Source organism: Leopardus geoffroyi, chromosome B1, assembly GCF_018350155.1.
Source record: "Leopardus geoffroyi isolate Oge1 chromosome B1, O.geoffroyi_Oge1_pat1.0, whole genome shotgun sequence".
Classification (NCBI taxonomy): domain Eukaryota; kingdom Metazoa; phylum Chordata; class Mammalia; order Carnivora; family Felidae; genus Leopardus; species Leopardus geoffroyi.
In genome coordinates this window covers 62,961,515-62,984,943 of record NC_059327.1, presented here as the reverse complement: position 1 = coordinate 62,984,943, position 23,429 = coordinate 62,961,515, and the positions used below count along the sequence as shown (strand labels likewise).

The 23,429-nt window shown below is 39.2% G+C and overlaps 1 protein-coding gene across 4 annotated transcripts in view; it reads right to left on the bottom strand.

Moving 5' to 3' along the window:
- Positions 1-301: 301 nt before the first annotated feature.
- Positions 302-23,429, bottom strand: part of TMEM192 (transmembrane protein 192) — a 31,238-nt gene continuing 8,110 nt past the window's right edge. Inside the window, exons 2-7 of one of the 4 annotated variants that reach the window (XM_045463826.1) lie at positions 23,262-23,408; positions 16,627-16,891; positions 11,227-11,361; positions 4,582-4,684; positions 3,844-4,027; positions 302-1,805 (exon numbers count right to left, since the gene is read on the bottom strand). In XM_045463826.1, the coding sequence (XP_045319782.1) occupies positions 3,889-4,027; positions 4,582-4,684; positions 11,227-11,361; positions 16,627-16,891; positions 23,262-23,408 (789 nt within the window). In that variant the 3' untranslated portion in view covers positions 302-1,805; positions 3,844-3,888. Of the gene's footprint in view, positions 1,806-2,239; positions 4,028-4,581; positions 4,685-11,226; positions 11,362-16,626; positions 16,892-23,261; positions 23,409-23,429 lie in introns of those variants that run through there. The other 3 variants (XM_045463835.1, XM_045463819.1, XM_045463844.1) reach the window with 3 other exon arrangements.

The following is a 23,429-nucleotide window of genomic DNA, read 5'->3' as shown; positions in this document are numbered from 1 at the left end:
TGGCTTTTAGGGATGCATTTGTGTGAACTTTTTCACCAGGGCTGCAGCAGATAAAATCTAGGCTGCAGTGTTTGAAGAGATCATAGCAGAAGAACACAGAACAATGAAATATTTCCAACAGATAGAAACTGAGGACTACCCTTATATATAAAGTGAGATTATGTTTGTTAAGAAAAAGAGTATTCCAGGAGAATAATAAGCAAAAGACCTGATGATATATACAGGTCACGAAAGATTGATAAAAGGTCAAAGAATATGGGGGAAAACACTCAACTTCATTAGCATTCGAGGAAATGCAATATGAAACAATGACATATATATATATATATGTATATACATATATATACATATATATATATATATATATATATATATTAACCCATTGGAAGGGCTAGAATTAAATATAGACGGAAAACACCCACAGGTGGTGAAAGTATGGGACAACAAGCAGTATAACCTGGTACAATTCCTTAGCAGTGGGATTTCAGATAGTTTTTTTCCTTATAGTTTTCGATAGTGCTCTTTTAAAAAATGGGCTTTTAACATATAAGTCATGATGCTATTGTCCTCTGAAATAAAATCCCCAAATTACAGACATCTATGTTACACATATATACATATGTACTTTCAACAGAATGCTACTATACTTGCCCTAGTTCAGGGCCAAATCTTTCTGCCATCTACTTTTTCTCCATCTTGTACTACAATCTGATGCTCCTGAAAATAAAACTGACTCCGTCACTTCCTTGCTTGAGACTCTTCAGCGGACCCCATTCCAGGGCGGGCCGCTCAGCACAGAGAACAAGAAGGTACTCTCCCAGATCTGATGCTGTCCGCCTCTCCTCCCATGTCGTGCTTCACACTCAACTGCACAGCGCTTGCGATCTCTGCAGCTGTTTGCCCTGCTCCTTTACTCATTCATTTGCCTGGAATTCCCACAGCCCCTTCCCTGCCAGGGTGCCCTGGCCTGAAGTTCCAATAGTTCCTTGGGCTTATAGCCATTATTTCACTTAGCACAGAGCCTAGAAATCCTAGTCCTCTTCCTCCTTACAAACCAGGGTCTCCTTAAGTTTTGTGTCTGCTGTGCTACCACACCACCTGCCTGGTGAATAGGATGCTTAACATTTAAAGTGCTTTGTTCATTATCCTGTTTTCCTAGTTCTGATACTTCATCTCATTTTTGCTCATTCTTTGGTACTTTCATGATTGAGTTTAGAGAAGTCTTTGCAGTTATACAGACATCACATCAGAATCTGAGCATCCTAACTTTTTAACTGTATCTTTCTCTGTAAACCAAAGTTCATCCTATACACCCTTAGAAACTGACTATAGATCCAAATGAATTTAAATAAGAATCGTCTATTACTGGTGTTTTCTTTTTGAAAAGGAAAATAGCTGAAGGCTGTTGGACATGACTGCCAACTGACCCATTAGCTAAACTTGGACAATCGGAGGCTGCTCACCCCTCCCCTGTCCTTGGAATAGACATTCTGCCCACCGTCTCACAGTGGGAGCTGTTCCGAGGACACAGCTTTGGGAGAATAACATGCTGTTGAGACCTCCGGATGGTATATGAGGCCAATTAAGGCCTCTTTATAAGGCCTATAAACTTAAGATTCTGGTGGGTGGATGCAGAGATCTGTTTACCTGACAGCCCGCCTCTCAAGACAAGCCTTGTACACAAGTTCCCTTGTTCATTAAACCTCCTACCTGCCAATCTGGAGTGCTCTGCGTCTCTCTCTGGTTGCTCTCTGTCCTCTATGTGGGGCCAGTTTCAGATTATACCCAGGAAGCTCCCAAGGAGGCTGCAAACCAACAGAGGCAGTTTATGGCTTCGCCAGAACACAGAGACAGATTTCCAGAGAAGGCAATGACTTTGAGATAGACTTATTAAAAAGGAAGGAAAGAAAAAGAAGAAGAAGGAGGAGGAGGAGGAGGGAGAGGAGGGAGAGAGAAGTCGGGAAACTTGGATACAATCTAAATCTTAAAAATATAGGGGCGCCTGGGTGGCGCAGTCGGTTAAGCGTCCGACTTCAGCCAGGTCACGATCTCGCGGTCCGGGAGTTCGAGCCCCGCGTCAGGCTCTGGGCTGATGGCTCAGAGCCTGGAGCCTGTTTCCGATTCTGTGTCTCCCTCTCTCTCTGCCCCTCCCCCGTTCATGCTCTGTCTCTCTCTGTCCCAAAAATAAATAAACGTTGAAAAAAAAATTAAAAAAAAAAATTTCGGCTTTAGTTTGTAGATGTTGTCATTTGGGGATTCAAGGGTATTGCCTACAGGGGATATACCATCACCTTTACCTTGGTAAAAAAAAAAAAAAACTTTTAGAATGGTCCAGTAACCGCTATATCTAAGGGAAGCTTGGTGTTTGGCCTCCATAAGTACCTGGATGGGTTTTCAAATGAAATATTTAATATTTAAGGGTTTTCAAATGAAATATTATTCAGCTAGTGACCAACATACATAATCACAAATATCCCCTCTCCTCATATTAAGCTTTCTAGGGCAGTATATAAAGGTGCTAACAGCAAATGGATAAATTAAAAGGGCAAACTAGGAAAACTGGGGAAATAATGCCCTTTACTCATAAAGTGCTTCACTTTCCCTGGAGAATGAGATATGTTTAATACCTATATAAGTTTATATGACATTTTATTCCTATAATTTAAAAGCATAATCCAAAGGGCACCTTGCTGGCTCAATCGGAAGATTGTGAGCCTTTTGATCTCGGGGTTGTGAGTTCAAGCCCCACATTGGGTACGGAGATTAATTAAGTAAATAAAACCTAAAAAAAAAGTATAATCCAAGACTAAAAAAGGTCCTCTTTCCCTTTTTAGACCAAATTAAAGTCACAGAACATATCTTTCTTGATCTAGTCAAGGCACAGTCAATACTGAAATCTATGGCAACTTCTTGAAGAAGGGTAAAAATAAAGGTAGGGGAGCGCCTGAGTGGCTCAGTTGGTTGAGAGTCTGACTCCTCTAATTTTGGCTCACGTCATAATTCCAGTTCGTGAGTTTGAGCCCCATGTTGGGCTCTGTGCTGACGGTGTGGAGCCTACTTAGGATTCTCTCTCTCTCTCTCTCTCTCTCTCTCTCTTTCTCTGCCTGTCCTGTGCATGTCCCCCACCTCTCTCAATAAATAAATAAAATAAAAAAAAAATAAAGGGAAAGTTCTCAAGTTTTCTCTTAAGTATTTCAGTCGTTGCTAATGAAAAGTACTGCCGATGTAACAAGCAACACTGGTCAGTCTAACACTGGTCCATGTAAACTCAGTATCTTATTTCTGGAGAATGGAAAACTGTAGGAGTTTGCATAGGAAATCACCTAGTGAGATCTTGGTCCTACAGTGAGGAAATGCTTCATAAAAGCTGCAGCACAGGTCATGCTGTAATCCCAAACCACATGAGCATGTCAAGTACATGACAAAGCTCTGAAGGGGGTAAAAACATAAATCACCAGAAACAATGACTTCTCTCATCAGTTTAAGAATGGAAAGAACTTATTTGATCAAAACCCTGTTTAAAATAGATTATCGAGTCAGACTTCCTCTATATAAATAACCAAATTATTACAGGGTTCTAATGTCATGTGGTACAAGCATTGAGCGAGGAGGTGTTTAAATTATACTTTTGATCCTATGATAAATCAGACAGTTAAACAACTATAAAATGTGCAAAAACAGACCTCCTTGAGTTACCTATGAAGTACCTTTCAAGTGACCCACAGGTCCCACATATTGAACAGCCACACAGGTGAAAATGAAATTCAGGTTTCCAACAAAAATTGTCAAATGTTATCTGGCAAAAGCTGCAATTCCCCAGGACAGCTTGTCAGTCAGCCTTACGTTACTCTGGAGTCCTCTGCACCTGCTGTCTTGGCCTTGAGTCTTTCACACTCTACTAGGTGGAGAGTCTAGCTCAGAGGAAGTGAAAGTCAACAACCGTTTACTCAACAGGGCATTGTGTCGCTTCAGGTACGCTATTATGTCTCCTTGCTTTTCAACGATGTCTTCTAGGCTTGAAATAGTCCTGCGAACAATCAGGATATTAATGGGTTGCACAAATTCACCAATACTCATTGGTCTCTTTGCAAATGGGTCGCTAATAGTTTTCAGTACAGCATATTGTATTTGTGACTCTTTCTTAAGATATTTTAAGCCAAGGCAATATCCCAAAATAAGATTCTTTCATTAGACTTGGTTTCATTACAGTTGAATGGAATTAAGCAAATGGAACTTAATTCTAAAGGCACATATGCATGGGGGTGCCTGTGTGGCTCAGTTGGTTAAGCATCCAGCTCTTGGTTTCAGCTCAGGTCATGATCTCACGCTTCATGAGTTCCAGTCTGCTATTGGGCTCCATGCTGACAGTGTAGAGCCTGCTTGGGATTCTCTCTCCCTCCCTCTCTCTCTGCCCCTCCCCCCTCCTCTCAAAATAAATAAATAAACTTCTACCAAAAACAAACAAACAAAAAAGGCACATATGCATAACAATAAACTCCAAGCATTAGAATGTTTTCTAAATTTCCAGGGGAGAAAAATTTTTATAATTCTCTAGTCTTTTACACCCCACCCAAAGCCTACCTGAATCCAGTCTCCGAGGTTATATTGCTGGGGTAAGCATAGATTTTTTCTTCTTCAAGTACATCAGGCTGTGGCTTGGCTTTATTAAAGTTCCGAATTTTCACTAAAATAATAAAGTCATTGTCAGATTAGATAATTATGAAAAAAAATGTATTTCCACTTATTCAAATTACATTAATTGGCTATGCTTTTCAAGTAAGTTGATATGGGTAAAAATGCTTCATAAAATGAACAAACAGGTTTGTTTATTGATGTACTCAAACCTTTGAAAGTCTATGTGCCAGGCCTGTCCTAAACACTGGGTATACAGACAGTATTGTTACTATTGATAATATAACAGCTATGATTTCTTTGTGAATTTAAAACACAGGCGAACTATTTTACATGGAATGCCTCATTCAGTTCTCAGAACCATCCCCTGAAGTAGATGTTCTTATTATGCCTACTTCCCACAATAAAGTGAAGTCCAGGGAAGTTAAATTAAGTAGCCAGGTCTCCCAGCCAAGTACTAACCGGGCCTGACTCTACTTAGCTTCCAAGATCAGACAAGAACAGGCACGTCAGGGTATGGCTGTAGACAAGTAGCCAGGTTTCTAATCCAGGAACCAAAACTTTGAAGCCTTCACTGTTGATACTACCCTAGAAAAAAGCTACTAGTCCAGAGAAAAATACAGATGATAAGTCTACATTCCAAGGCAGGATGAAAGAACCAAGGGGCGACTGGGTAGTTCAGTAGGTTAAATGTCTGAGTTTTGATTTCGGCTCATGTCATAATCTCATGGTTTGTGAGTTAAAGCCCTGAGTCGGGCTCTGTGCTGACAGCTCAGAGCATGCTTGGGATTTTCTCTTTCTGCCCCTACCCTGCTCATACATGCTTTCTTTCTCTCTTACAAAATAAATATATGAACGAACGAATGAAAGAGAAAGAAAGAAAAGAACAAAAATCAAAGCTTACACAAGGAGCTGTGACAGCCCTGGAAAGCTGCCCCTTAACTCAGCGGCAGTGGGATGGGAGGGAGGATCATGGAGAGGGAGGATGGTAGGGCTTGCGTCCACACTTGAAGAAAACACAAGAACTAATCACACAGACTAGAGGAGTAGAGAAGAAGGGTGTTTTAGGTGCAGGAAGAGCCTGAACAAATACTTAAGACCTTGACAAGGTGTATGTGTGTATGAGGGGGTGGAAACGTAGGTAGGGAAGATACGAGTGACTGGTGTTGCCGTGCCAAGGCATGAAATTTTGCCCTGAGAGTAAATGCAAGTCATTGAAAGCATCTCGTCATCATCCCTGAAGAGCAGGGATGAGTAGGGCCAGCTCATGGAGAGCCTTTTATGCCACAACAAATTGGCAGATTTTCTTCCTCAGGCCATTAGAAAACACTAAACAGGGGTGCGCCCAGGTGGCTCGGTCCTTTAAACATCTGACGCTGGATTTCGACTCCAGTCATGATCTCACGACTTGTGAGTTCAAGCCCTGAACCAGGCTCTGCACTGTCAGTTCTCCCTCTCTCTGCTGCTCCCCTGCTTGTGCTTATACATTCTCTCTCTCTCTGGAAAAAAAAAAAAAAAAAGAACTTAAAAAAAAAAGGAAACTCTGAACAGGGATGTTGTTAATGATTTGAGTTTACAAATTATGAATACAACTATATTAGCAGGAGTAAGGAATACAAATGAAGAGGACAGAGGAAGGGAATTGTCCACACAGGATGTGATGAGTGTCTACTCAAGGCAGTGGCAGTGACAGAGGAAAGGAGACAAGTTTGAGAGGCAGGCAGACTGAACAGGACTGATGGTTGATCCCTGGGAGAGTAAGGTGGAAGGAAGAATCCAAAAGGATGTCTAGGTTTGTGATTAAAAGGTGCAGGCTGATCCTGCTAGCTGAGATGGGGAGGAGGGATGGGATGGAGAAGGTTTGGGAGAAGAGAAAGATGTTCCACCTCTGCCTTGTTGGTACACTGGAACACTTGGATGGAAATTATCACTAAGCAGATGGATGTAAAGGTTTGGGTGGCTCTGTTCATCTGAGGGCTGCCCATGAGTGTACAGATGGTAACTCTGAGTATGTAGGATGAAAAAAGACGAGGGAACACCACAACCTACCAATATTAAAGAAGTAAAGAAAAGGAATCTGCAAAGGCAGGAGGAGCATGAGGAAAGCACAGTCATTGTTCACTGCCACAAAGGTGAAGACAGGAAGAGGACCCAGTGGATGTGGCAGTTTGGAGGCCACCCATGAACCTGGTTGTCAGCATGGAGCCCGACACGGGGCTCGAACTCCCAAACCGTGAGATCATGACCAGAGCCGAAATCAATAGTCAGTCACTTAACCGACTGAGCCACCCAGGCACCCCAAAAACTCACTATCGTTTAAAATCATTTCAGTATGGAGAAGCAAGAAAAATCCATATATCAGGGAACCTATCTTAAATTTTCCATGACACCGAACAAAAGCAACATTTGTCTCTAGAAGCTATTCCCTAAATCTCTCCTATCAGAACCTACAGTACATTTAAGGGAACATTATAATTTAAAAAGTTAAGCCTACTATTGACGATGTGGAGGTAAAACAGTCATACTTGAATCTTCCAAAGCAATTCAATATTTGCAGAAACCCCAAGTTTATAATTATTATCATTATAAACACTTCCCTGTGTAAACCATCTATTTACTTTACAGGTCTGAAATACCAATTATCAGGTTTTCTAACATTAGGAACCATATTATTTGAGATTTAAACAATTTTAATGGCATTTTTATTCAGATAAAAATTTAAAATTTAATGTGAATGAAGATGAAATATGCCATTAAGTCTTAGAGTATAGAATAAAGCAATTCTTTTTAGTTAGGAAGACAATGGATTAAAATAAATGGAAAAGAATAAAATAAAATTATTTTAAGTTTAGGTTCCATGTAACTGATATATTTGTGTCCAACTGTGAAAATGAATTCCAGTCAGGATTTTTGGAACATCTGTTTCCTTTGCCTCTTAAACACTCTCAGGTTTTTGTCTTTTTAACATTGCCTATTTTACTTATAATTAATTAAAAATGCTACAGCAAATTCTTTCAAAATGGTACAATAGGGGAGCCTGGGTGGCTCAGTCGGTTGAGCATCTGACTTCGGCTCAGGTCATGATCTCGTGGGTTCGTGAGTTTGAGCCCTGGGTCAAGCTCTGTGCTGACAGCTCAGAGCCTGGAGCCTGCTTCGGATTCTGTGTCTCCCTCTCTCTCTGCCCCTTCCCCGCTTATTCTCTGTCTCTCTCTCTCTCAAAAACGAATAAATATTTAAAAAAAAATTTTTTTAAAGATACAATAAATCCTAGAGAAAAAAAATCTTGGACTACATTTTAACAGTATTAATTTCCTCTTATTTACATGATGACATTCAAATGATATCTGGAGTAAGATTGCTACCTCCTTGTATGTCATAGACCATTTCGCAGGTATTACAGAAAACACTTTAATACAAGAAGTCTTGCGCCCTCACAGTAAGGAAAAGTTGTAAAGATACTGGAACATAACATGCCAATTCCATATTCAGATCTAAACTATCACCTCTTTTACAGCATTTGACAGATGTGTTTAGAATGAACCTGATCTTAATCAATAAAGTAATTCAATATTCTTTTGTCACATGGATCACTTTACTGACACAGCAAGCTGTTTCTTATATATTGGAAAATAAACCTTACTTTAAAACTAAAGTTTCATTCTTTTCTGGGAGGTTAAGTGGGGATGATACTTACTTACTTATTTATTTATTTATTTATTTATTTATTTATTTATTTATAACATAATTTATTGTCAAATTGGTTTCCATACAACATCCAGTCCTCATCCCAACAAGTGTCCTCCTCAGTGCCCATCACCCATTTTCCCCACTCCCACACCCCCCAGCAAATTTATATTTTTAGAGTGAGGGGCAAATGTAATCCTCTACATAATTTGTATCATTGTTAGCTGATAACTACAGAAAAATTTATAAAGATCAGTCAATAATGTGACATCCTTCACATTTACAAACTAGTCACTCCATTCACATTCTAAGTACTCTTCTATAGGACTAAGGAGATGCAAAAACAAAAAACAAAAACAGTAAAATGAAACATAAACTGAGACTGATGTGATTTTGTCCTTCATAATTAGAGAAATGATCTCTTTCAAAATGGACAAGATATTTTATTGTCACAAAATAACTGTTGAGCAGTGCCAGAAAATTAGGTACTATTTTTTTTTTTACTTTTAAATTTCATATTTTTAGTTTACATCCAAATTAGTTAGCATATAGTGCAATGATTTCAGGAGTAGATTCCTTAATGCCCCCTTTTTCCACTTACCCATCTCCCCTCCCACAACCCCTCCAATAACCCTCTGTTTGTTCTCCATATTTAAGAGTCTCATGTTTTGTCCCCTTCCCTGTTTTTATGTTATTTTTGCTTCCCTTCCCTTATGTTCATCTGTTCTGTGTCTTAAAGTCTTCATGTGAGTGAAGTCATATGATATTTGTCTTTCTCTGATTGACTAACTTTGCTTAGCATAATACCCTCTAGTTCTATCCATGTTGTTGCAAATGGCAAGATTTCATTCTTTTTGATTGCCGAGTAATACTCCATTGTATATATATACCACATCTTCTTTATTCATTCATCCATCGATGGACATTTGGGTGCTTTCCATACTTTGCCTATTGTTGATAGTGTTGCTATAAACATGGAGCTGCATGTGTCCCTTTGAAACAGCATACCTGTATCCCTGGGATAAATACCTAGTAGTGCAGTTGCTGGGTCATAGGCTAGTTCTATTTTTAATTTTTTGAGGAACCTCCATACTGTTTTCCAGAGTGGCTGCACCATCTTGCATTTCCACCAACAATGCAAAAGAGACTGAAACAACGTTACAATGTTACAATATAACAATGCACCAATGTTAATGGGAGCCACTCTGACAGGTGTGAGGTGGTATCTCATTGTGGCTTTGATTTATTTCCCTGATGATGAGTGATGTTGAGCATTTTTTCATGTGTCCATTGGCCATCTGGATGTCTTCTTTGGAGAAGTGTCTACTGATGTCTTTTGCCCATTTCTTCACTGGATTTTTTGTTTTTTGGGTGTTGAGTTTGAGAAGTTCTTTATAGATTTTGGATACTAACCCTTTATCTGACAGGTCAGTTGCAAATATCTTCTCCCATTCTGTCGGTTGCCTTTTAGTTTTGTTGATTGTTTCCTTCACTGTGCAGAAGCTTTTTATTTTGATAAGGTCCCAATAGTTCATTTTTGCTTTTGTTTCCCTTGCCTCTGGAGACGTGTTGAGTAAGAAGTTGCTGTGGCCAAGATCAAAGAGGTTTTTGCCTGCTTTCTCCTCGAGGATTTTGATGGCTTCCTGTCTCACATTTAGGTCTTTCATCTATTTTGAGTTTATTTTTTGTGTACGGTGGAAGAAAGTGGTCCAGGTTCATTCTTCTGCATGTCGCTGCCCAGTTTTCCCAGCACCACTTGCTGAAGAGACTGTCTTTATTCCATTGGATATTCTTTCCTGCTTTGTCAAAGATTAGTTGGCCATATGTTTGTAGGTAAAATTAGCTACTATTATGGACAGATTGTACTGCATGCCAATATTGCAGCAGGAATGAAATCTAGATTTTTCCAGGGCTTGAATTTTTTTCTGTTAAAAGTATCTTTCCATCTATTTTTCATGTTAACGTATCTAAGGCTTACTTTAATTTTACCACTGAGAGTTCTGAGAGAGGCAAAGAGACAGAGAGAGACAGACAAACAGACCAACCCTCAGACAGCTCTAAATTTAGAAAATAGGTTCATAAATAGTTTATCCTAAAGGAAGTTTAGGCTAAATGCAGTTTTGTATGCATTATTTATTTATTTACTTACTTTGTATTTTGTTGTTATTATTATTATTATTATTATTATTATTATTATTATTATTTTATTATTATGTTTTAGCAGGCTCCACACCCAGCAAGGAGCCAAACACGGGCTTGAACTTACCACCTTGAGTTCAAGACTTAAGCTGAGATCAAGGGCTGGATGCTTAACCAACTGAGCCACCCATGTACCCCTGTATTTCTTTTCTTTTTTTTTTTTTTTAAGTTTATTTATTTATTCTGAGAGAGAGAGACAGAACACAGAAATGGCAGAGAGGCAAAGAGAGTGGGAGAGAGAATCTCTAGCAGGCTCTGCACTGCCAACGCAGAGCCCAACATGGGGCTCGAACCCACGAACCATGAGCCGAGGTCAAGGGCCGGGTGCCTAACTGACTGAGCCACCCAGGTGCCCCTGTATTTCATTATTTTAAATTTAATGCCAGAATTACATTTCAGTTGCCTTTGAGGAAGCAAATGTTTGTGGGTTTTTAAAATTCTTTTGTTTTTGTATTTTTTAATGATCAGGCATTACTTGAGTTGACCAAGATTTGTTGATGACACAAATTTAGAAACGTGACTCGTTGGTATCTTCCTGTTGGTTTGAAATTGAGGAAGTCTGGATGTGGTCAGTAATGAGAGGTAGAGGTGCTAAAGAGGCTCTCAGCTACTAGAAACACCCTGCCTCAAAGATAACAGCAAACTTCCCACTATCAGGGATGGAACAAGCAGTTAAGGGGTCTGTCCCAACTGTGTAGTTGTAATTCTCACCTGTATAAGTAAGCAGACACGTCAGGGAGCAGATGAGTTCCAGGGCCAGGATGGCCAGGATGAGGTCAAGATACAACCTGCTGGGCTCCGGGAAGGAGTGCTGCACGCACAGCACGAGGAGAAGAGCCGTGTTGCCTGAGGAGGAGAAAGAAACGCACAGTCAGCAGAATGCAGAGCCGGCCCCAGGGCAGGCTTGCAACGGGGCCACTTACGCTGAGCAGTCAAGGGAGCAAAAGGACAAAAGCCCCAAATTGCTGCTCTCTTGAGGAAAAAAACCCCAACCCGTCTGAGTTAATGATGCCCCATAATACTTAAAAGCTAAGAAATGATTTTTTGCTTTATAAAATTATTCGCACTGGTATATGCGTTGAGTCTTGTGTGCATTTGAGAAAGGATGCAGTTTGTAGAACTTTGCATTATCCCAGTTCTTCAGAATCCAGAGGCACGAGGACCCTGGTCGCCCATGCTGGTGACAAACTGCAACAACACAGACTGCCGCGAGGCTAAGAATGTTGCAGTTATCCGCACCATCTGGGTGGAACGCCGGGACACGTTGCTAACCGTGGACAAGTGACCTGATACCTCTGCTCCTCAACTTCCTCGTCTGAAAAATGGGGATGACCGGACCTTGCTCACAGTCCTGTTGTGAGGCATAGATGAGTTAATATGTGAAAAATACTTATAATGGCAAGTATTTGATAAATATGAGCTATTCCCCCTCCCCACTCCTGGCTCAGCATACCTATTACTTGGTTTTGAAGACCATCAAAATATAACACAGAAGAAAAATACAATTCTGGAGCAAAGAGCCCAGGTCTTGCCGTAGCGTAGTGTATGACGGAGTTTGCCACGGGGACCTGCTTGGAGCAAGGGTTGTATGGCAGTGTGCTTGCAACTGTGAAGGATTACACGAAATCAGAATTATTCTGATAATTCTGGGGATACCTACCCTTTCTTGAATGCCTACTAGGCACTGTTCACTTCCTCCTACAATAGAGTTTGTGTGATAAATATTATATCTCCAATTTTATAGAGAAAAAGTATCAGGATGAAGCTAATCACTATCTGACAATATTATCACCAGCAATAATAACAATAGTTACACTCATCTGATTAGCTGGAAATTCTACAGCCTCATAGATTTACCTTTTTATTCTTCATATAAGGAAAAAATACTTAAAGAAAATAGAAACAAGGTAAATACCCGCCCCAATCTCTTTGATTTTCTGGGTCCTTCCTTATATGAGCAACATAAAAGTGTTGCCATTTGTGATTGAAGTAAGGGTCCGATTGCTTAGAAACAGATTAAGGGTCATATTAGCAAGAATTTGAAAGTGAGAGGAAAGGTAAAGATTAGACAATCCTTTGGTGGGCTTCAAAAATACTATTTCCAGACCGGTCACTTGAACATTATTTTTGTCATAATTCATATGAGTTAAAAATGGGTTTTGCTTTTATCTTTGTGGGTGGCAGGAAAGGTCATAGTGACATCTTCTGGCCCAAAACAAGTACTACATATCAGCAGTTCAACATATAAGCCAAACTCTACCCCAGGGAACAGTAAAAATGCCACCCCTTTCATGATGAGTCAAATCAGCCATCTCTATAATATGCTTCTCTCTCTGTTATAGCATGGCCCTGCGGCTTCCACTGAGAACATCACTGAGTGGATGAACTCGCAGCTTGCCCCTTAAGAAAATGTACTAACAATCTCCCAACCAACAAGAGTCCAGGGACAGATGACTTTCCAGGGGAAATCTAACAAACATTTAGAGTTAACACCTATCCCTTTGAAGCTATTCCAAAAAATAGAAATGTAACGAAAACTTCCAAACTCTGTGATGCCAGCATTACCTTGATTCCAAAACCAGACAGAGACCCCACTAAAAAGGAGAACTACAGACCAATCTCCCTGATGAACATGGATGCAAACATCCTCAACAAGATACTAGCCAACCGGCTCCAGCAATACACTAGAAAAATTATTCATCACGATCAAGCACGATTTATTCCTGGGACACAGGGCTGGTTCAATATTGACAAATCAGTTAATGTGATACATCACATGAATAAAAGAAAGGATAAGAACGACAGGATCCTCTCAATAGACACAGAAAAAGCACTTGACAGGGGCACCTGGGTGGCTTAGTCAGTTAAGCGTCTGCCTTTGGCTCAGGTCGTGACCTCATGGTTCATGGGTTCAAGCCCCATGTTGGGATCTCTGCTGACAGCTCAGAGCCTGGAGCCTGCTTCAGATTCTGTGTCTCCCTCTCTCTCTGCCCTTCCCCAGCTTGCACCAGGTCTCTCTCTCTCTCTCAAAAAACATAAATAAATAAATAAATAAATAAATAAATAAATAAATAAATAAATAAAATTAAATTAAAAAAAGGATTTGATAAAATACAGTATCCTTTCTTAATAAAATCCTCAAGAAAGTAGGGATAGAAGGATCATACCTCAAGATCAGAAAAGCCATATATGAAAGACCCACTGCTAATGTCATCCTCAATGGGGAAAAACTGAGAGCTTTCCCCCCAAGGTCAGGAACATGACAAGGATGTCCACTCTCACCACTGTTATTCAACATAGCGTTAGAAGTCCTAGCCTCACCAATCAGACAACACAAAGAAATACAAGGTATCCAAACTAGCAAGGAGGAAGTCAAACTTTCACTCTTCCCAGATGACACGATACTCTATGTGGAAAATCTAAGACTCCATCAAAAAACTGCCAGAACTGATACATGAATTCAGCAAAGTTGCAGGATATAAAACCAATGTACAGAAATCGGTTGCATTTCTATACACCAATAATGAAGCAGCAGAAAAAGAAATCAAGGAATCGATCCCATTTATAATTGCACCAGAAACCATAAAATACCTAGGAATAAATCTAACCAGGGAGGTGGAAAATCTATACACTGAAAACTATAGAAAGCTTATGAAAGAAATTGAAGAAGACACACACAAAAAAATGGAAAAATATTCCATGCTCATGGATTGGAAGAACAAATATTGTTAAAATGTCCATACTACCCAAAGCAATCTACTTAATGCAATCCCTAACCAAATAACACCAGCATTGTTCACAGAGCTAGAACAAACAATCCTAAATTTGTATGGAACCAAAAAAGACTCTGAATAGTCAAAGCAATCCTGAAAAAGAAAACCAAAGCTGGAGGCATCACAATTCCAGACTTCAAGCTGTATTACAAAATTGTAATCATCAAGACAGTACGGTACTGGCACAAAAACACACTCAGGTCAATGGAACAGAATAGAGAACCCAGAAATGGACCCACAAACGTATGGCCAACTAATCTTTGACAAAGCAGGAAAGAATATCCAATGGAAGAAAGACAGTCTCTTCAGCAAGTGGTGCTGGGAAAACTGGACAGCGACATGCAGAAAAATGAACCTGGACCACTTTCTTACACCACACACAAAAATAAACTCAAAATGGATGAAAGACCTAAACGTAAGACAGGAAACCATCAAAATCCTAGAGGAGAAAACAGGCAACAACCTCTTTGACCTTGGCTGCAGCAATTTCTTACTTGACATGTCTCTGGAGGCAAAAGAAACAAAAGCAAAAAGGAACTATTGGAACCTCATCAAGATAAAAAGCTTCTGCATCAAGATAAAAAGTTTCTGCTGCAAAGGAAACAATCAGCAAAACTAACAGGCAAATGACAGAATGGGAGAAGATATTTGCAAATGACATATCAGAGAAAGGACTAGTATCCAAAATCCTTAAAGAACTTACCAAACTCAACACCCAAAAAACAAATAATCCAATGAAGAAAGAGGCAAAAGACATGAATAGACACTTCTCCAAAGAAGACATCCAGATGGCCAACCGACACATGAAAAAATGCTCAACGTCACTCATCATCAGGGAAATACATATCAAAACTACAATGAGATACCACCTCACACCTGTCAGAATGGCTAAAATTAATAATTCAGACAGTAACAGATGTTGGTGAGGGTGTGGAGAAAGAGGAACCCTTTTGCACTGCTGGTGGCAATGCAAACTGGTGCGGCCACTCTGGAAAAAAGTATGGAGGTTCCTCAAAAAGTTAAAAATAGAACTACTCTACGACTCAGCAATTACACTACTAGGAATTTATCCAAAGAATACAGGAGTGCTGTTTTGAAGGGGCACATGCACCCCAATGTTTACAGCAACACTATCAACTATAGCCAAAGAATGGAACGAGCCCAAATGTCCATCAGCTGATGAATGGATAAAGAAGATGTGGTATATACATACACTGGAATATTACTCAGCAATCAAAAAGAATGAAATCTTGCCATTTGCAACTATGTGGAACTAGAGTGTATTATGCTAAATGAAATAAGTCAGTCAGAGAAAGACAAATATCATTTGATTTCACTCACGTGTGGATTTTAAGAAACAAAATAGATGAACATAAGGGAAGAGGAGCAAAAATAATATAAAAACAGAGAAGGAGACAAACCATAAAAGACTCTTAAATACAGAGAACAAACTGAGGATTCCTGCTGGGGTGTTGGGTGGGGGCATGGGCTAAATGGGTGATGGGCATTAAGGAGGGCACTTGTTGGGAGGAGCACTGGGTGTTATATGGAAGTGATGAATCGCTGGGTTCTACTCCTGAAATCATTATTATACTATGTGTTAACTAATTTGGATTTAAATAAAATAATAAATAAGTAAATAGAAAATATACTAATAGAGCATAGAAAAAAATAAAAATTAAATTCTGTACAGCTGTTTTTCTAGGAAAAAAAATAATTTCGAATCTGGTTTCAAAATGTGTAAGCATTTATTCTGGACTCAAACTGAAAAAGAAGGTCTTTTGAGAGAGGCAAACCAAGAAACAGACTCTTAACCATAGGGAACACATTGATGGTTACCAGAGGGGAACAGAGTTAGGGAGATGGGGGAAATAGGTGATGAGAGTTAGGGAGGGCACTTGTCACGATGAGCACCAGGTGATGTAAGGAAGTGTTGAATCACTATATTGTGCACCTGAAACTACTATAACATTGTATGCTAACTATATGGGAATTAAAGTTAAATTAAAATGTCAGGGGCATCTGGCTGGCTCAGAAAAAAAAAAAAAAAGAAAAGAAAAGAAAAGAAAAGAAAAGAAAAGAATCTACCTAAAAGGGTAGAGGGAAAAATTTTTTCCCTCCCCTAGAATAGCAAACACAGATGTCAAAGAAAAGTTAAAGCTGTAATATATTATTTAAAAAGCTTCAAGACATTAAGGTGATCCCAATTTTAGTGGCCACCACATACATCTCACAAAAATGAGAGAATATATTGGATTATAAAGTCAAATTTCACGTTTTCTTTCTGCTATCATTTCTGCCACTGACACAAGCCACAGACCAGCTGAGCCAGACTTACCAGTGGAGTGGATCATCAGGGCAAGTCCTTTAAGATGCCTTGTCGACAGGTAGATCATGTTATAGCCTCGGTTTCTTACTTTGTTGTGGTGATACTGGATGTAGCGCTCAAGAAGGAAGTGCAGAATCCACAAAATAACTTTCCCAAGGATTATGACTGTCTGAACTTTCAATGGGTTGGTATAGTTTCCTGGGCACTTGTCCTCAATTGGATTAGGGTAAGAACAAAGTACACCTGTTAAAAACGCCAAAATGACAAACACAACCTGGTGGAAAGGAGAGCAGTAGGATTAATATTCAATATTTGGAATTAAGAAATAATAATCACCATCCCAGCACATACTCATACCTATGACTTTGTTATCCTCCTGTTTTTATAAATGAATTTAAAACCTTTTTTTTTTTTTTTTTTTTTTGCCTTTTTACAGACATTTTAAGCAGAAAATTTGGAGGAAACTTTACAGGAAGTTTGGAAACAAATCACAAATAAGACAAATCACCCCCAATCCATCTAACAGAGATGAGTAAATGGTAAACAGCTTTCTGCTCACTTCTTTTTTTTTTTTTTTTTTTAACGTTTATTTATTTTTGAGACAGAGAGAGACACAGCATGAACGGGGGAGGGTCAGAGAGACAGGGTGACACAGAATCTGAAACAGGCTCCGGGCTCTGAGCCATTAGCCCAGAGCCCAATGCGGGGCTCGAACTCACGGACTGTGAGATCGTGACCTGAGCCGAAGTCGGACGCTTAACCTACTGAGCCACCCAGGCGCCCCATCTGCTCACTTCTCTTTTATTGAAAAGAGTGAAAATCATTAACTCAGTGCCTCAAAGGTTAACTAATAAAAAGCATCATTTAAAAAACTTTATATCTAGGTGGCTCAGTTGGTTATGCGTTTGACTCTTGGCGCTGGCAGCACAGAGCCTGCTTGGGACTCTCCCTCTCTCTTTGCCCTTCTCCTGCTCATGCTCTCTCTCTCAAAGTAAATAAATACTTAAAAAAAAATTCAATAAAGTAAAATGTATGTGATTTGTCAAAGTGATTTGTCAAGAATAGTAATATCTGCTATGGCAACTCAAGGTGCTTATTAACATAAAGCAAATAGTTGAACAGTCACTATATACTCTATACTATAAAACATTGTACATTGGACCAAATTGATCCATTATACATAAAGTAGCATGTAGACATTTTTCTTAGTTTTTTTTAAGTTTTAATTTAAATTCCAATTAGTTAACATACAGTGTAATATTAGTTTCATGTGTACAATATAGTGATTCAGTGATTCTATACATCACCTGATGCTCATCACAAGTGCCCTCCTTAATCTCCATCACCTATTTAACCCATCCCCCTACCAACCTTCCCTCTGATAACCATCAGTTTGTTCTCTGTAATTAAGAGTCTCTTGGGGCTCCTGGGTGGCTCGGTCGGTTAAGCGTCCGACTTCGGCTCAGGTCACGATCTCACTGTCCGTGAGTTCGAGCCCCGCATCGTGCTCTGTGCTGACTGCTCGGAGCCTGGAGCCTGTTTCAGATTCTGTGTCTCCCTTTCTCTCTGACCCTCCCCCGTTCATGCTCTGTCTCTCTCTGTCTCAAAAATAAATAAACGTTAAAAAAATTAAAAAAAATAAAGTCTCTTGGTTTGCCTGTCTCTCTCTGTTTTCCCTTTGCTCATTTGTTTCGTTTCTCAAATTCCACTTGAGTAAAATCATAGGGTATTTGTCCCTCTTTATTTCACTTAACATAATACTTTCTAGTTGCATCCATGTCATTGCAAGTGACAAGATTTCATTCTTTTTATTTTTTAAATTTTTTCTTTCGATTTCATTTTTTATGGCTGAGTAATATTCCATCACATATATATGTATGTATGTGTGTGTATATATAAAGAAGAGATGGTGTGTGTGTGTGTGTGTATACATACACACACACACACACACACACACACACACACACCATCTCTTCTTTATCCATTCACCGGTTGATGGATACTTGGGCTGTTTCCATAATTTGCCTATTGTAAATAATACTGGTGCATGTATCCCTTTGAATTGGTATTTTTGTATTCTTTGGGTTAAATACCCAGTAGTGCAATTGCTGGATTGTAGGGTAGTTCTATTTTTAACTTTTTTTTTTTTTTTTTAAATTTTTTTTTTTTTTCAACGTTTATTTATTTTTGGGACAGAGAGAGACAGAGCATGAACGGGGGAGGGGCAGAGAGAGAGGGAGACACAGAATCGGAAACAGGCTCCAGGCTCTGAGCCATCAGCCCAGAGCCCGACGCGGGGCTCGAACCCACGGACCGCGAGATCGTGACCTGGCTGAAGTCAGACGCTTAACCGACTGCGCCACCCAGGCGCCCCTATTTTTAACTTTTTGAGAAACCTCCATACTGTTTTCCAGAGTGGCTGCACCAGTTTACATTCCCACTAACAGGACAAGAGACTTTCCCTTACTCCACATCCTCACCAACACCTGTTGTTTCTTGTGTTGTTGATCTTAATCATTCTGACAAATACAAGGTGATATCTCATTACCATTTTGATTTTCATTTCCCTGATGGTAATATTAGGCATATTTTCATGGGTCTGTTGGCCATCTGGATATCTTCTTTGGGAAAATGTCTATTTATATCTTCTGCCCATTTTTTAATTGAATTATTTTTGGGGTATTGAGTTTTATAAGTTCTTTATAGATCTTGGATACTAACCCTTTATCGGATATGTCATTTGCAAATATGTCTTCTCCAATTCTGTAGGTTGCCTTTTAGTTTTGTTGTTTCCTTCACTGTGCAGAAGCTTTTTATTCTGATGTAGTCCCAATAGTTTACTTTAGCTTTTGTTTCCCTTGCTTCAGGAGACGTATCTAGAAAAAAGTTGCTATGGCCAATGTCAGAGAAATTACTGCCTGTGCTTTAAGGGGTTTTATGGTTTCAGGTCTCACATTTAGGTCTTTAATCCATTTTGAGGTTGTTTTTTTTTTTTTTTTTTCCTTTTATTTATTTATTTATTTTGAGAGAGAGAGAGAGAGAGAGAAAGCACAAATAGAGAAAGCACGAGAGAGAGGGAGAAAGAGAGAATCCCAAGCAGGCTCCACAGCAGCAGTGTGGAGCTCAACTCGGGGCTCCAACCCATTAACTGTGAGATCATGATTGGAGCCAAAGTCAACGCTTAAACAACTGAGACACCCAGGCACCCCATTTTGAGCTTATTTTTGCGTACAGCGAAAGAGAATGGTCCAGTTTCATTCCTCTGCATGTTGCTGTCCAGTTTTCTCAATACTATTTGTTGAAGAGACAGTCTTTTTCCCATTGGATATTCTTTCCCGCTTTGTTGAAGTTAATTGACCATATAATTGTGGGTTCATTTCTGGGTTTTCTATTCTGATCTATTGACCTATGTGCTATTTTTATGCCAGTTCCATATGGTTTTGATTACTATAGCTTTGTACTATAACCTGAAGTTCAGAATTTTGATGCCTCCAGCTTTGTTTTTTTTCAAGGTTGCTTTGGTAACTCATTTGTGGCTACATACAAATTTTAGGTTTGTTGTAGCTCTGTGAAAAATGCTGTTGGCATTTCAATAGGGATTCCATTAAATGTGCCACTTGCTTTTGGTAGTATAGACATTTTAACAGTATTTGTTCTTCCAATCCATGAGCATTGAATGTCTTTCCATTTCTTTGTGTCACCTTTGATTTCTTTCATCAGTGCTTTATCATTTTCAGAGTACAGCCCTTTCACCTCTTTGGTTAGCTTTACTCTTAGGTATCTTATGATTTTTGGTGCGATTGTAAATGGGATTGATTCCTTAATGTCTCTGCTGCTTCATTATTGGTGTATAGAAATGCAACAGATTCCGGTATGTTGATTTTATATCCCATGACACTACTGAATTCGTGTATTGTTTCTAGCAGTTTTTTGGTGGAGTCTTTCGGGTTTTCTGGGTTTTCTATATATAGGGTCATGTTGTCTGCAAATAGTGAGTTTGACTTCTTCCTGGCTGATTTGGATGCCTTTTATTTCTTTTTGTTATCTGACTACTGTGGCTAGGACTTCCAGTACTATGTTGAATAAAAGTGGTAAGAATAGACATCCCTGTGAATGTATCACGGGCAACATTGTTCTTTGACTGTACAGGAAAAGCTCAGTGTTTTCCCATTTAGGATGATGTTCGCTGTGGGTTTTTCATATATGGCATTTATTATGTTGAGGTATATTCCCTCTAAACCTATTTGTTGAGGGTTTTTATCATGAATGGATGTTGTACTTTGTGAAATACTTTTTCTGCATTATTGAAATGATCATATAGTTCTTTTTTTAAATTAATGTAATCTATTACATTGATTGATTTGGGAATACTGAACCACCCTGGCAACCCAGGAATAAATACCACTTGATTGTGGTGAATGATTTTTTTAGTGTATTGTTGGATTCGGTTTGCTAGTATTTTGTTGAGAAGTTTTGCATCTATGTTCATCAGAGATATTGGCCTGTAGTTCTCTTTTTTGGTGGTGTCTTTATCTGGTTTTGGTATCAGGGTAATGCTGGTATTTTTTTGTTTGTTTGTTTTTTAACACGATATTTTCTTAGTCCTAAAACTAGGGCAATCGACCCCATAATATCATAGGCAGGCAACTTAATATAAAAAGGTTTTTTTTAAGTGATATGTGTGTATGTTTGTGTGTATGTGGGGGGTATATATACATAAAGAGTATGTTACATGAATTAAGGAGTATATTATTAAAAAAAAAAAGAAGAAGAAGAAGAAAAACCGGCCACGATGCAGGGACCAAGAGGCCACCTCTGCACGTGGTGGCATCAGGAAAGAAGTGCTTCAGTTGATAATCTGGGGATCAGAAGCCATGGCAGAACCACACTGCACTTACTAGATCTACACAAGGAGAAAGGACACATCTGTCTCCTCAGGGTATTCAGTTCTTTTTTTTAATTTTTTTTTTTTATGTGTATTTATTTTTGAGACAGAGAGAGACAGAGCATGAACGGGGGAGAGTCAGAGACAGACACAGAATCCGAAACAGGCTCCAGGCTCTGAGCTGTCAGCACAGGGCCCGACGCAGGGCTCGAACTCACGGACTGTGAGATCATGACCTGAGCCGAAGTCGGATGCTTAACCGACTGAGCCACCCAAGCACCCCATCAGGGTATTCAGTTCTTAATTCAAGGCTACACAGTGCGTGTCACTGGAGCAGCAGCTGAGCAAGTCAATGAACCACATTCATCCCCATAAACACTTGGGTTGCTAAGAATTTGCCCTCTGGATTTCTCACATTGTAGCAAAAAATAACTATGTCCCCTCGCACTTCAGATCTCAACAACTGAAATGGAGATTTTTAACAGAGTAGATGCAGAGCCATCAGTAAGCCCACAACAAGACCATTCACACGTGGAGGTTTTTTCCCTTGTTTGTTTGTCCATTTAGGGGTTCCTTTTGGTACATGATGTTGATTGTGTAAGTTTAAGGAGTACCACTTCGTTTTGGGTTTTTTTTTTTTTAAGTTTTTATTTTATTTTTGGGTAATCTCTATACCAAATGTGGGGCTCGAACCCTGAGATCAAGAGTCACGTGTTCCTTCGACTAAGCCAGCCAGGTGCACCTATAATGTGTGGATTTAATACATTAATATATATTGCTATATGATTACCTCCTTGGTGTTAGCTAACGCTTCTATCGCCTCACATCATTATCATTTCCTTTCTGTGGTGAGAACAATTAAGATATGTAATCTTTTGGCAACTCTCAAGTTTACAATACACACAGTATGGTTGGCTGTGGTCACTGTGCTATGCCTTAGATCTCCAGGACTTATTTATCTACTGGTAGCAACATGTGTGTTTTTAAAAATCCCCAGACATTTATAATTTTATCATAATATAAAATATGGAGCACCACTGTACTTATTGTTCTGCTGCAATTTGATTTCTCTGCTTAACGTTATTTCCTAAGTGTAGATAAATTGATAAGATTCTGTCAACATATATAGATTTATCTACATCTCTTTTTTCTTTTGTAACTGAAAAATACATGCATATGGGGGAAAAAATTCAAATAGTATAAAAGGCAGATAGTAAAATATATCAGGTATCCTTCTATGAGGCCCTCAGTCCTCCACCTCAGTGGCCACTAGTGTTAAAACAGTCATGTGAATGCATCTAGAAATAATCTGTGTTTAGCCAGGAATACACATGCACAGCAGCCCTCTGAATTCTCTTTTAAAATGTGTGAATAGGAACATTCTGTGCACACTGTTGTAAACCTATGTTTGCAAACACTCAATAATATAATTGTGAAGGCTGGTCTAATATATGCACATCCACCCTGTTTCTTTTTCAGAGACTGCAGAGCATTCTTTCATATGGATGGGACATACAAAGTGTCCTCTGAGTGGTGGTAGGGGCAGTAAGTTGATATCATGGACAGGAGTACTATTATCAACAATCTCCTGACACATGAGCAAATACATCTACAGTAAACTCTTTGAAGAAGAGAGATGGGTCAAAAAGTATGCACATTTTAAATGTCAGTACATGTAGCCAAACTGCCCTCTAAAGAGCTTCTATATATATTTAAGAACATCACCTTTGTATGGATTACTTTGTCCCAGCCAACTTACATGTATTAACAAGAGCAGATTTGCTATGATGACCGTAGGAAGAGGATGGAATCTGGGTCTAAAATGAGCATGTAATGAATGATGCGGGAGATGCTGGGTGTCCAGAAGGGGGTCATCTTCAATACTTTGGGTGAGATCCAAGGAGCCCTGAGGGACAGAAAAACAGAA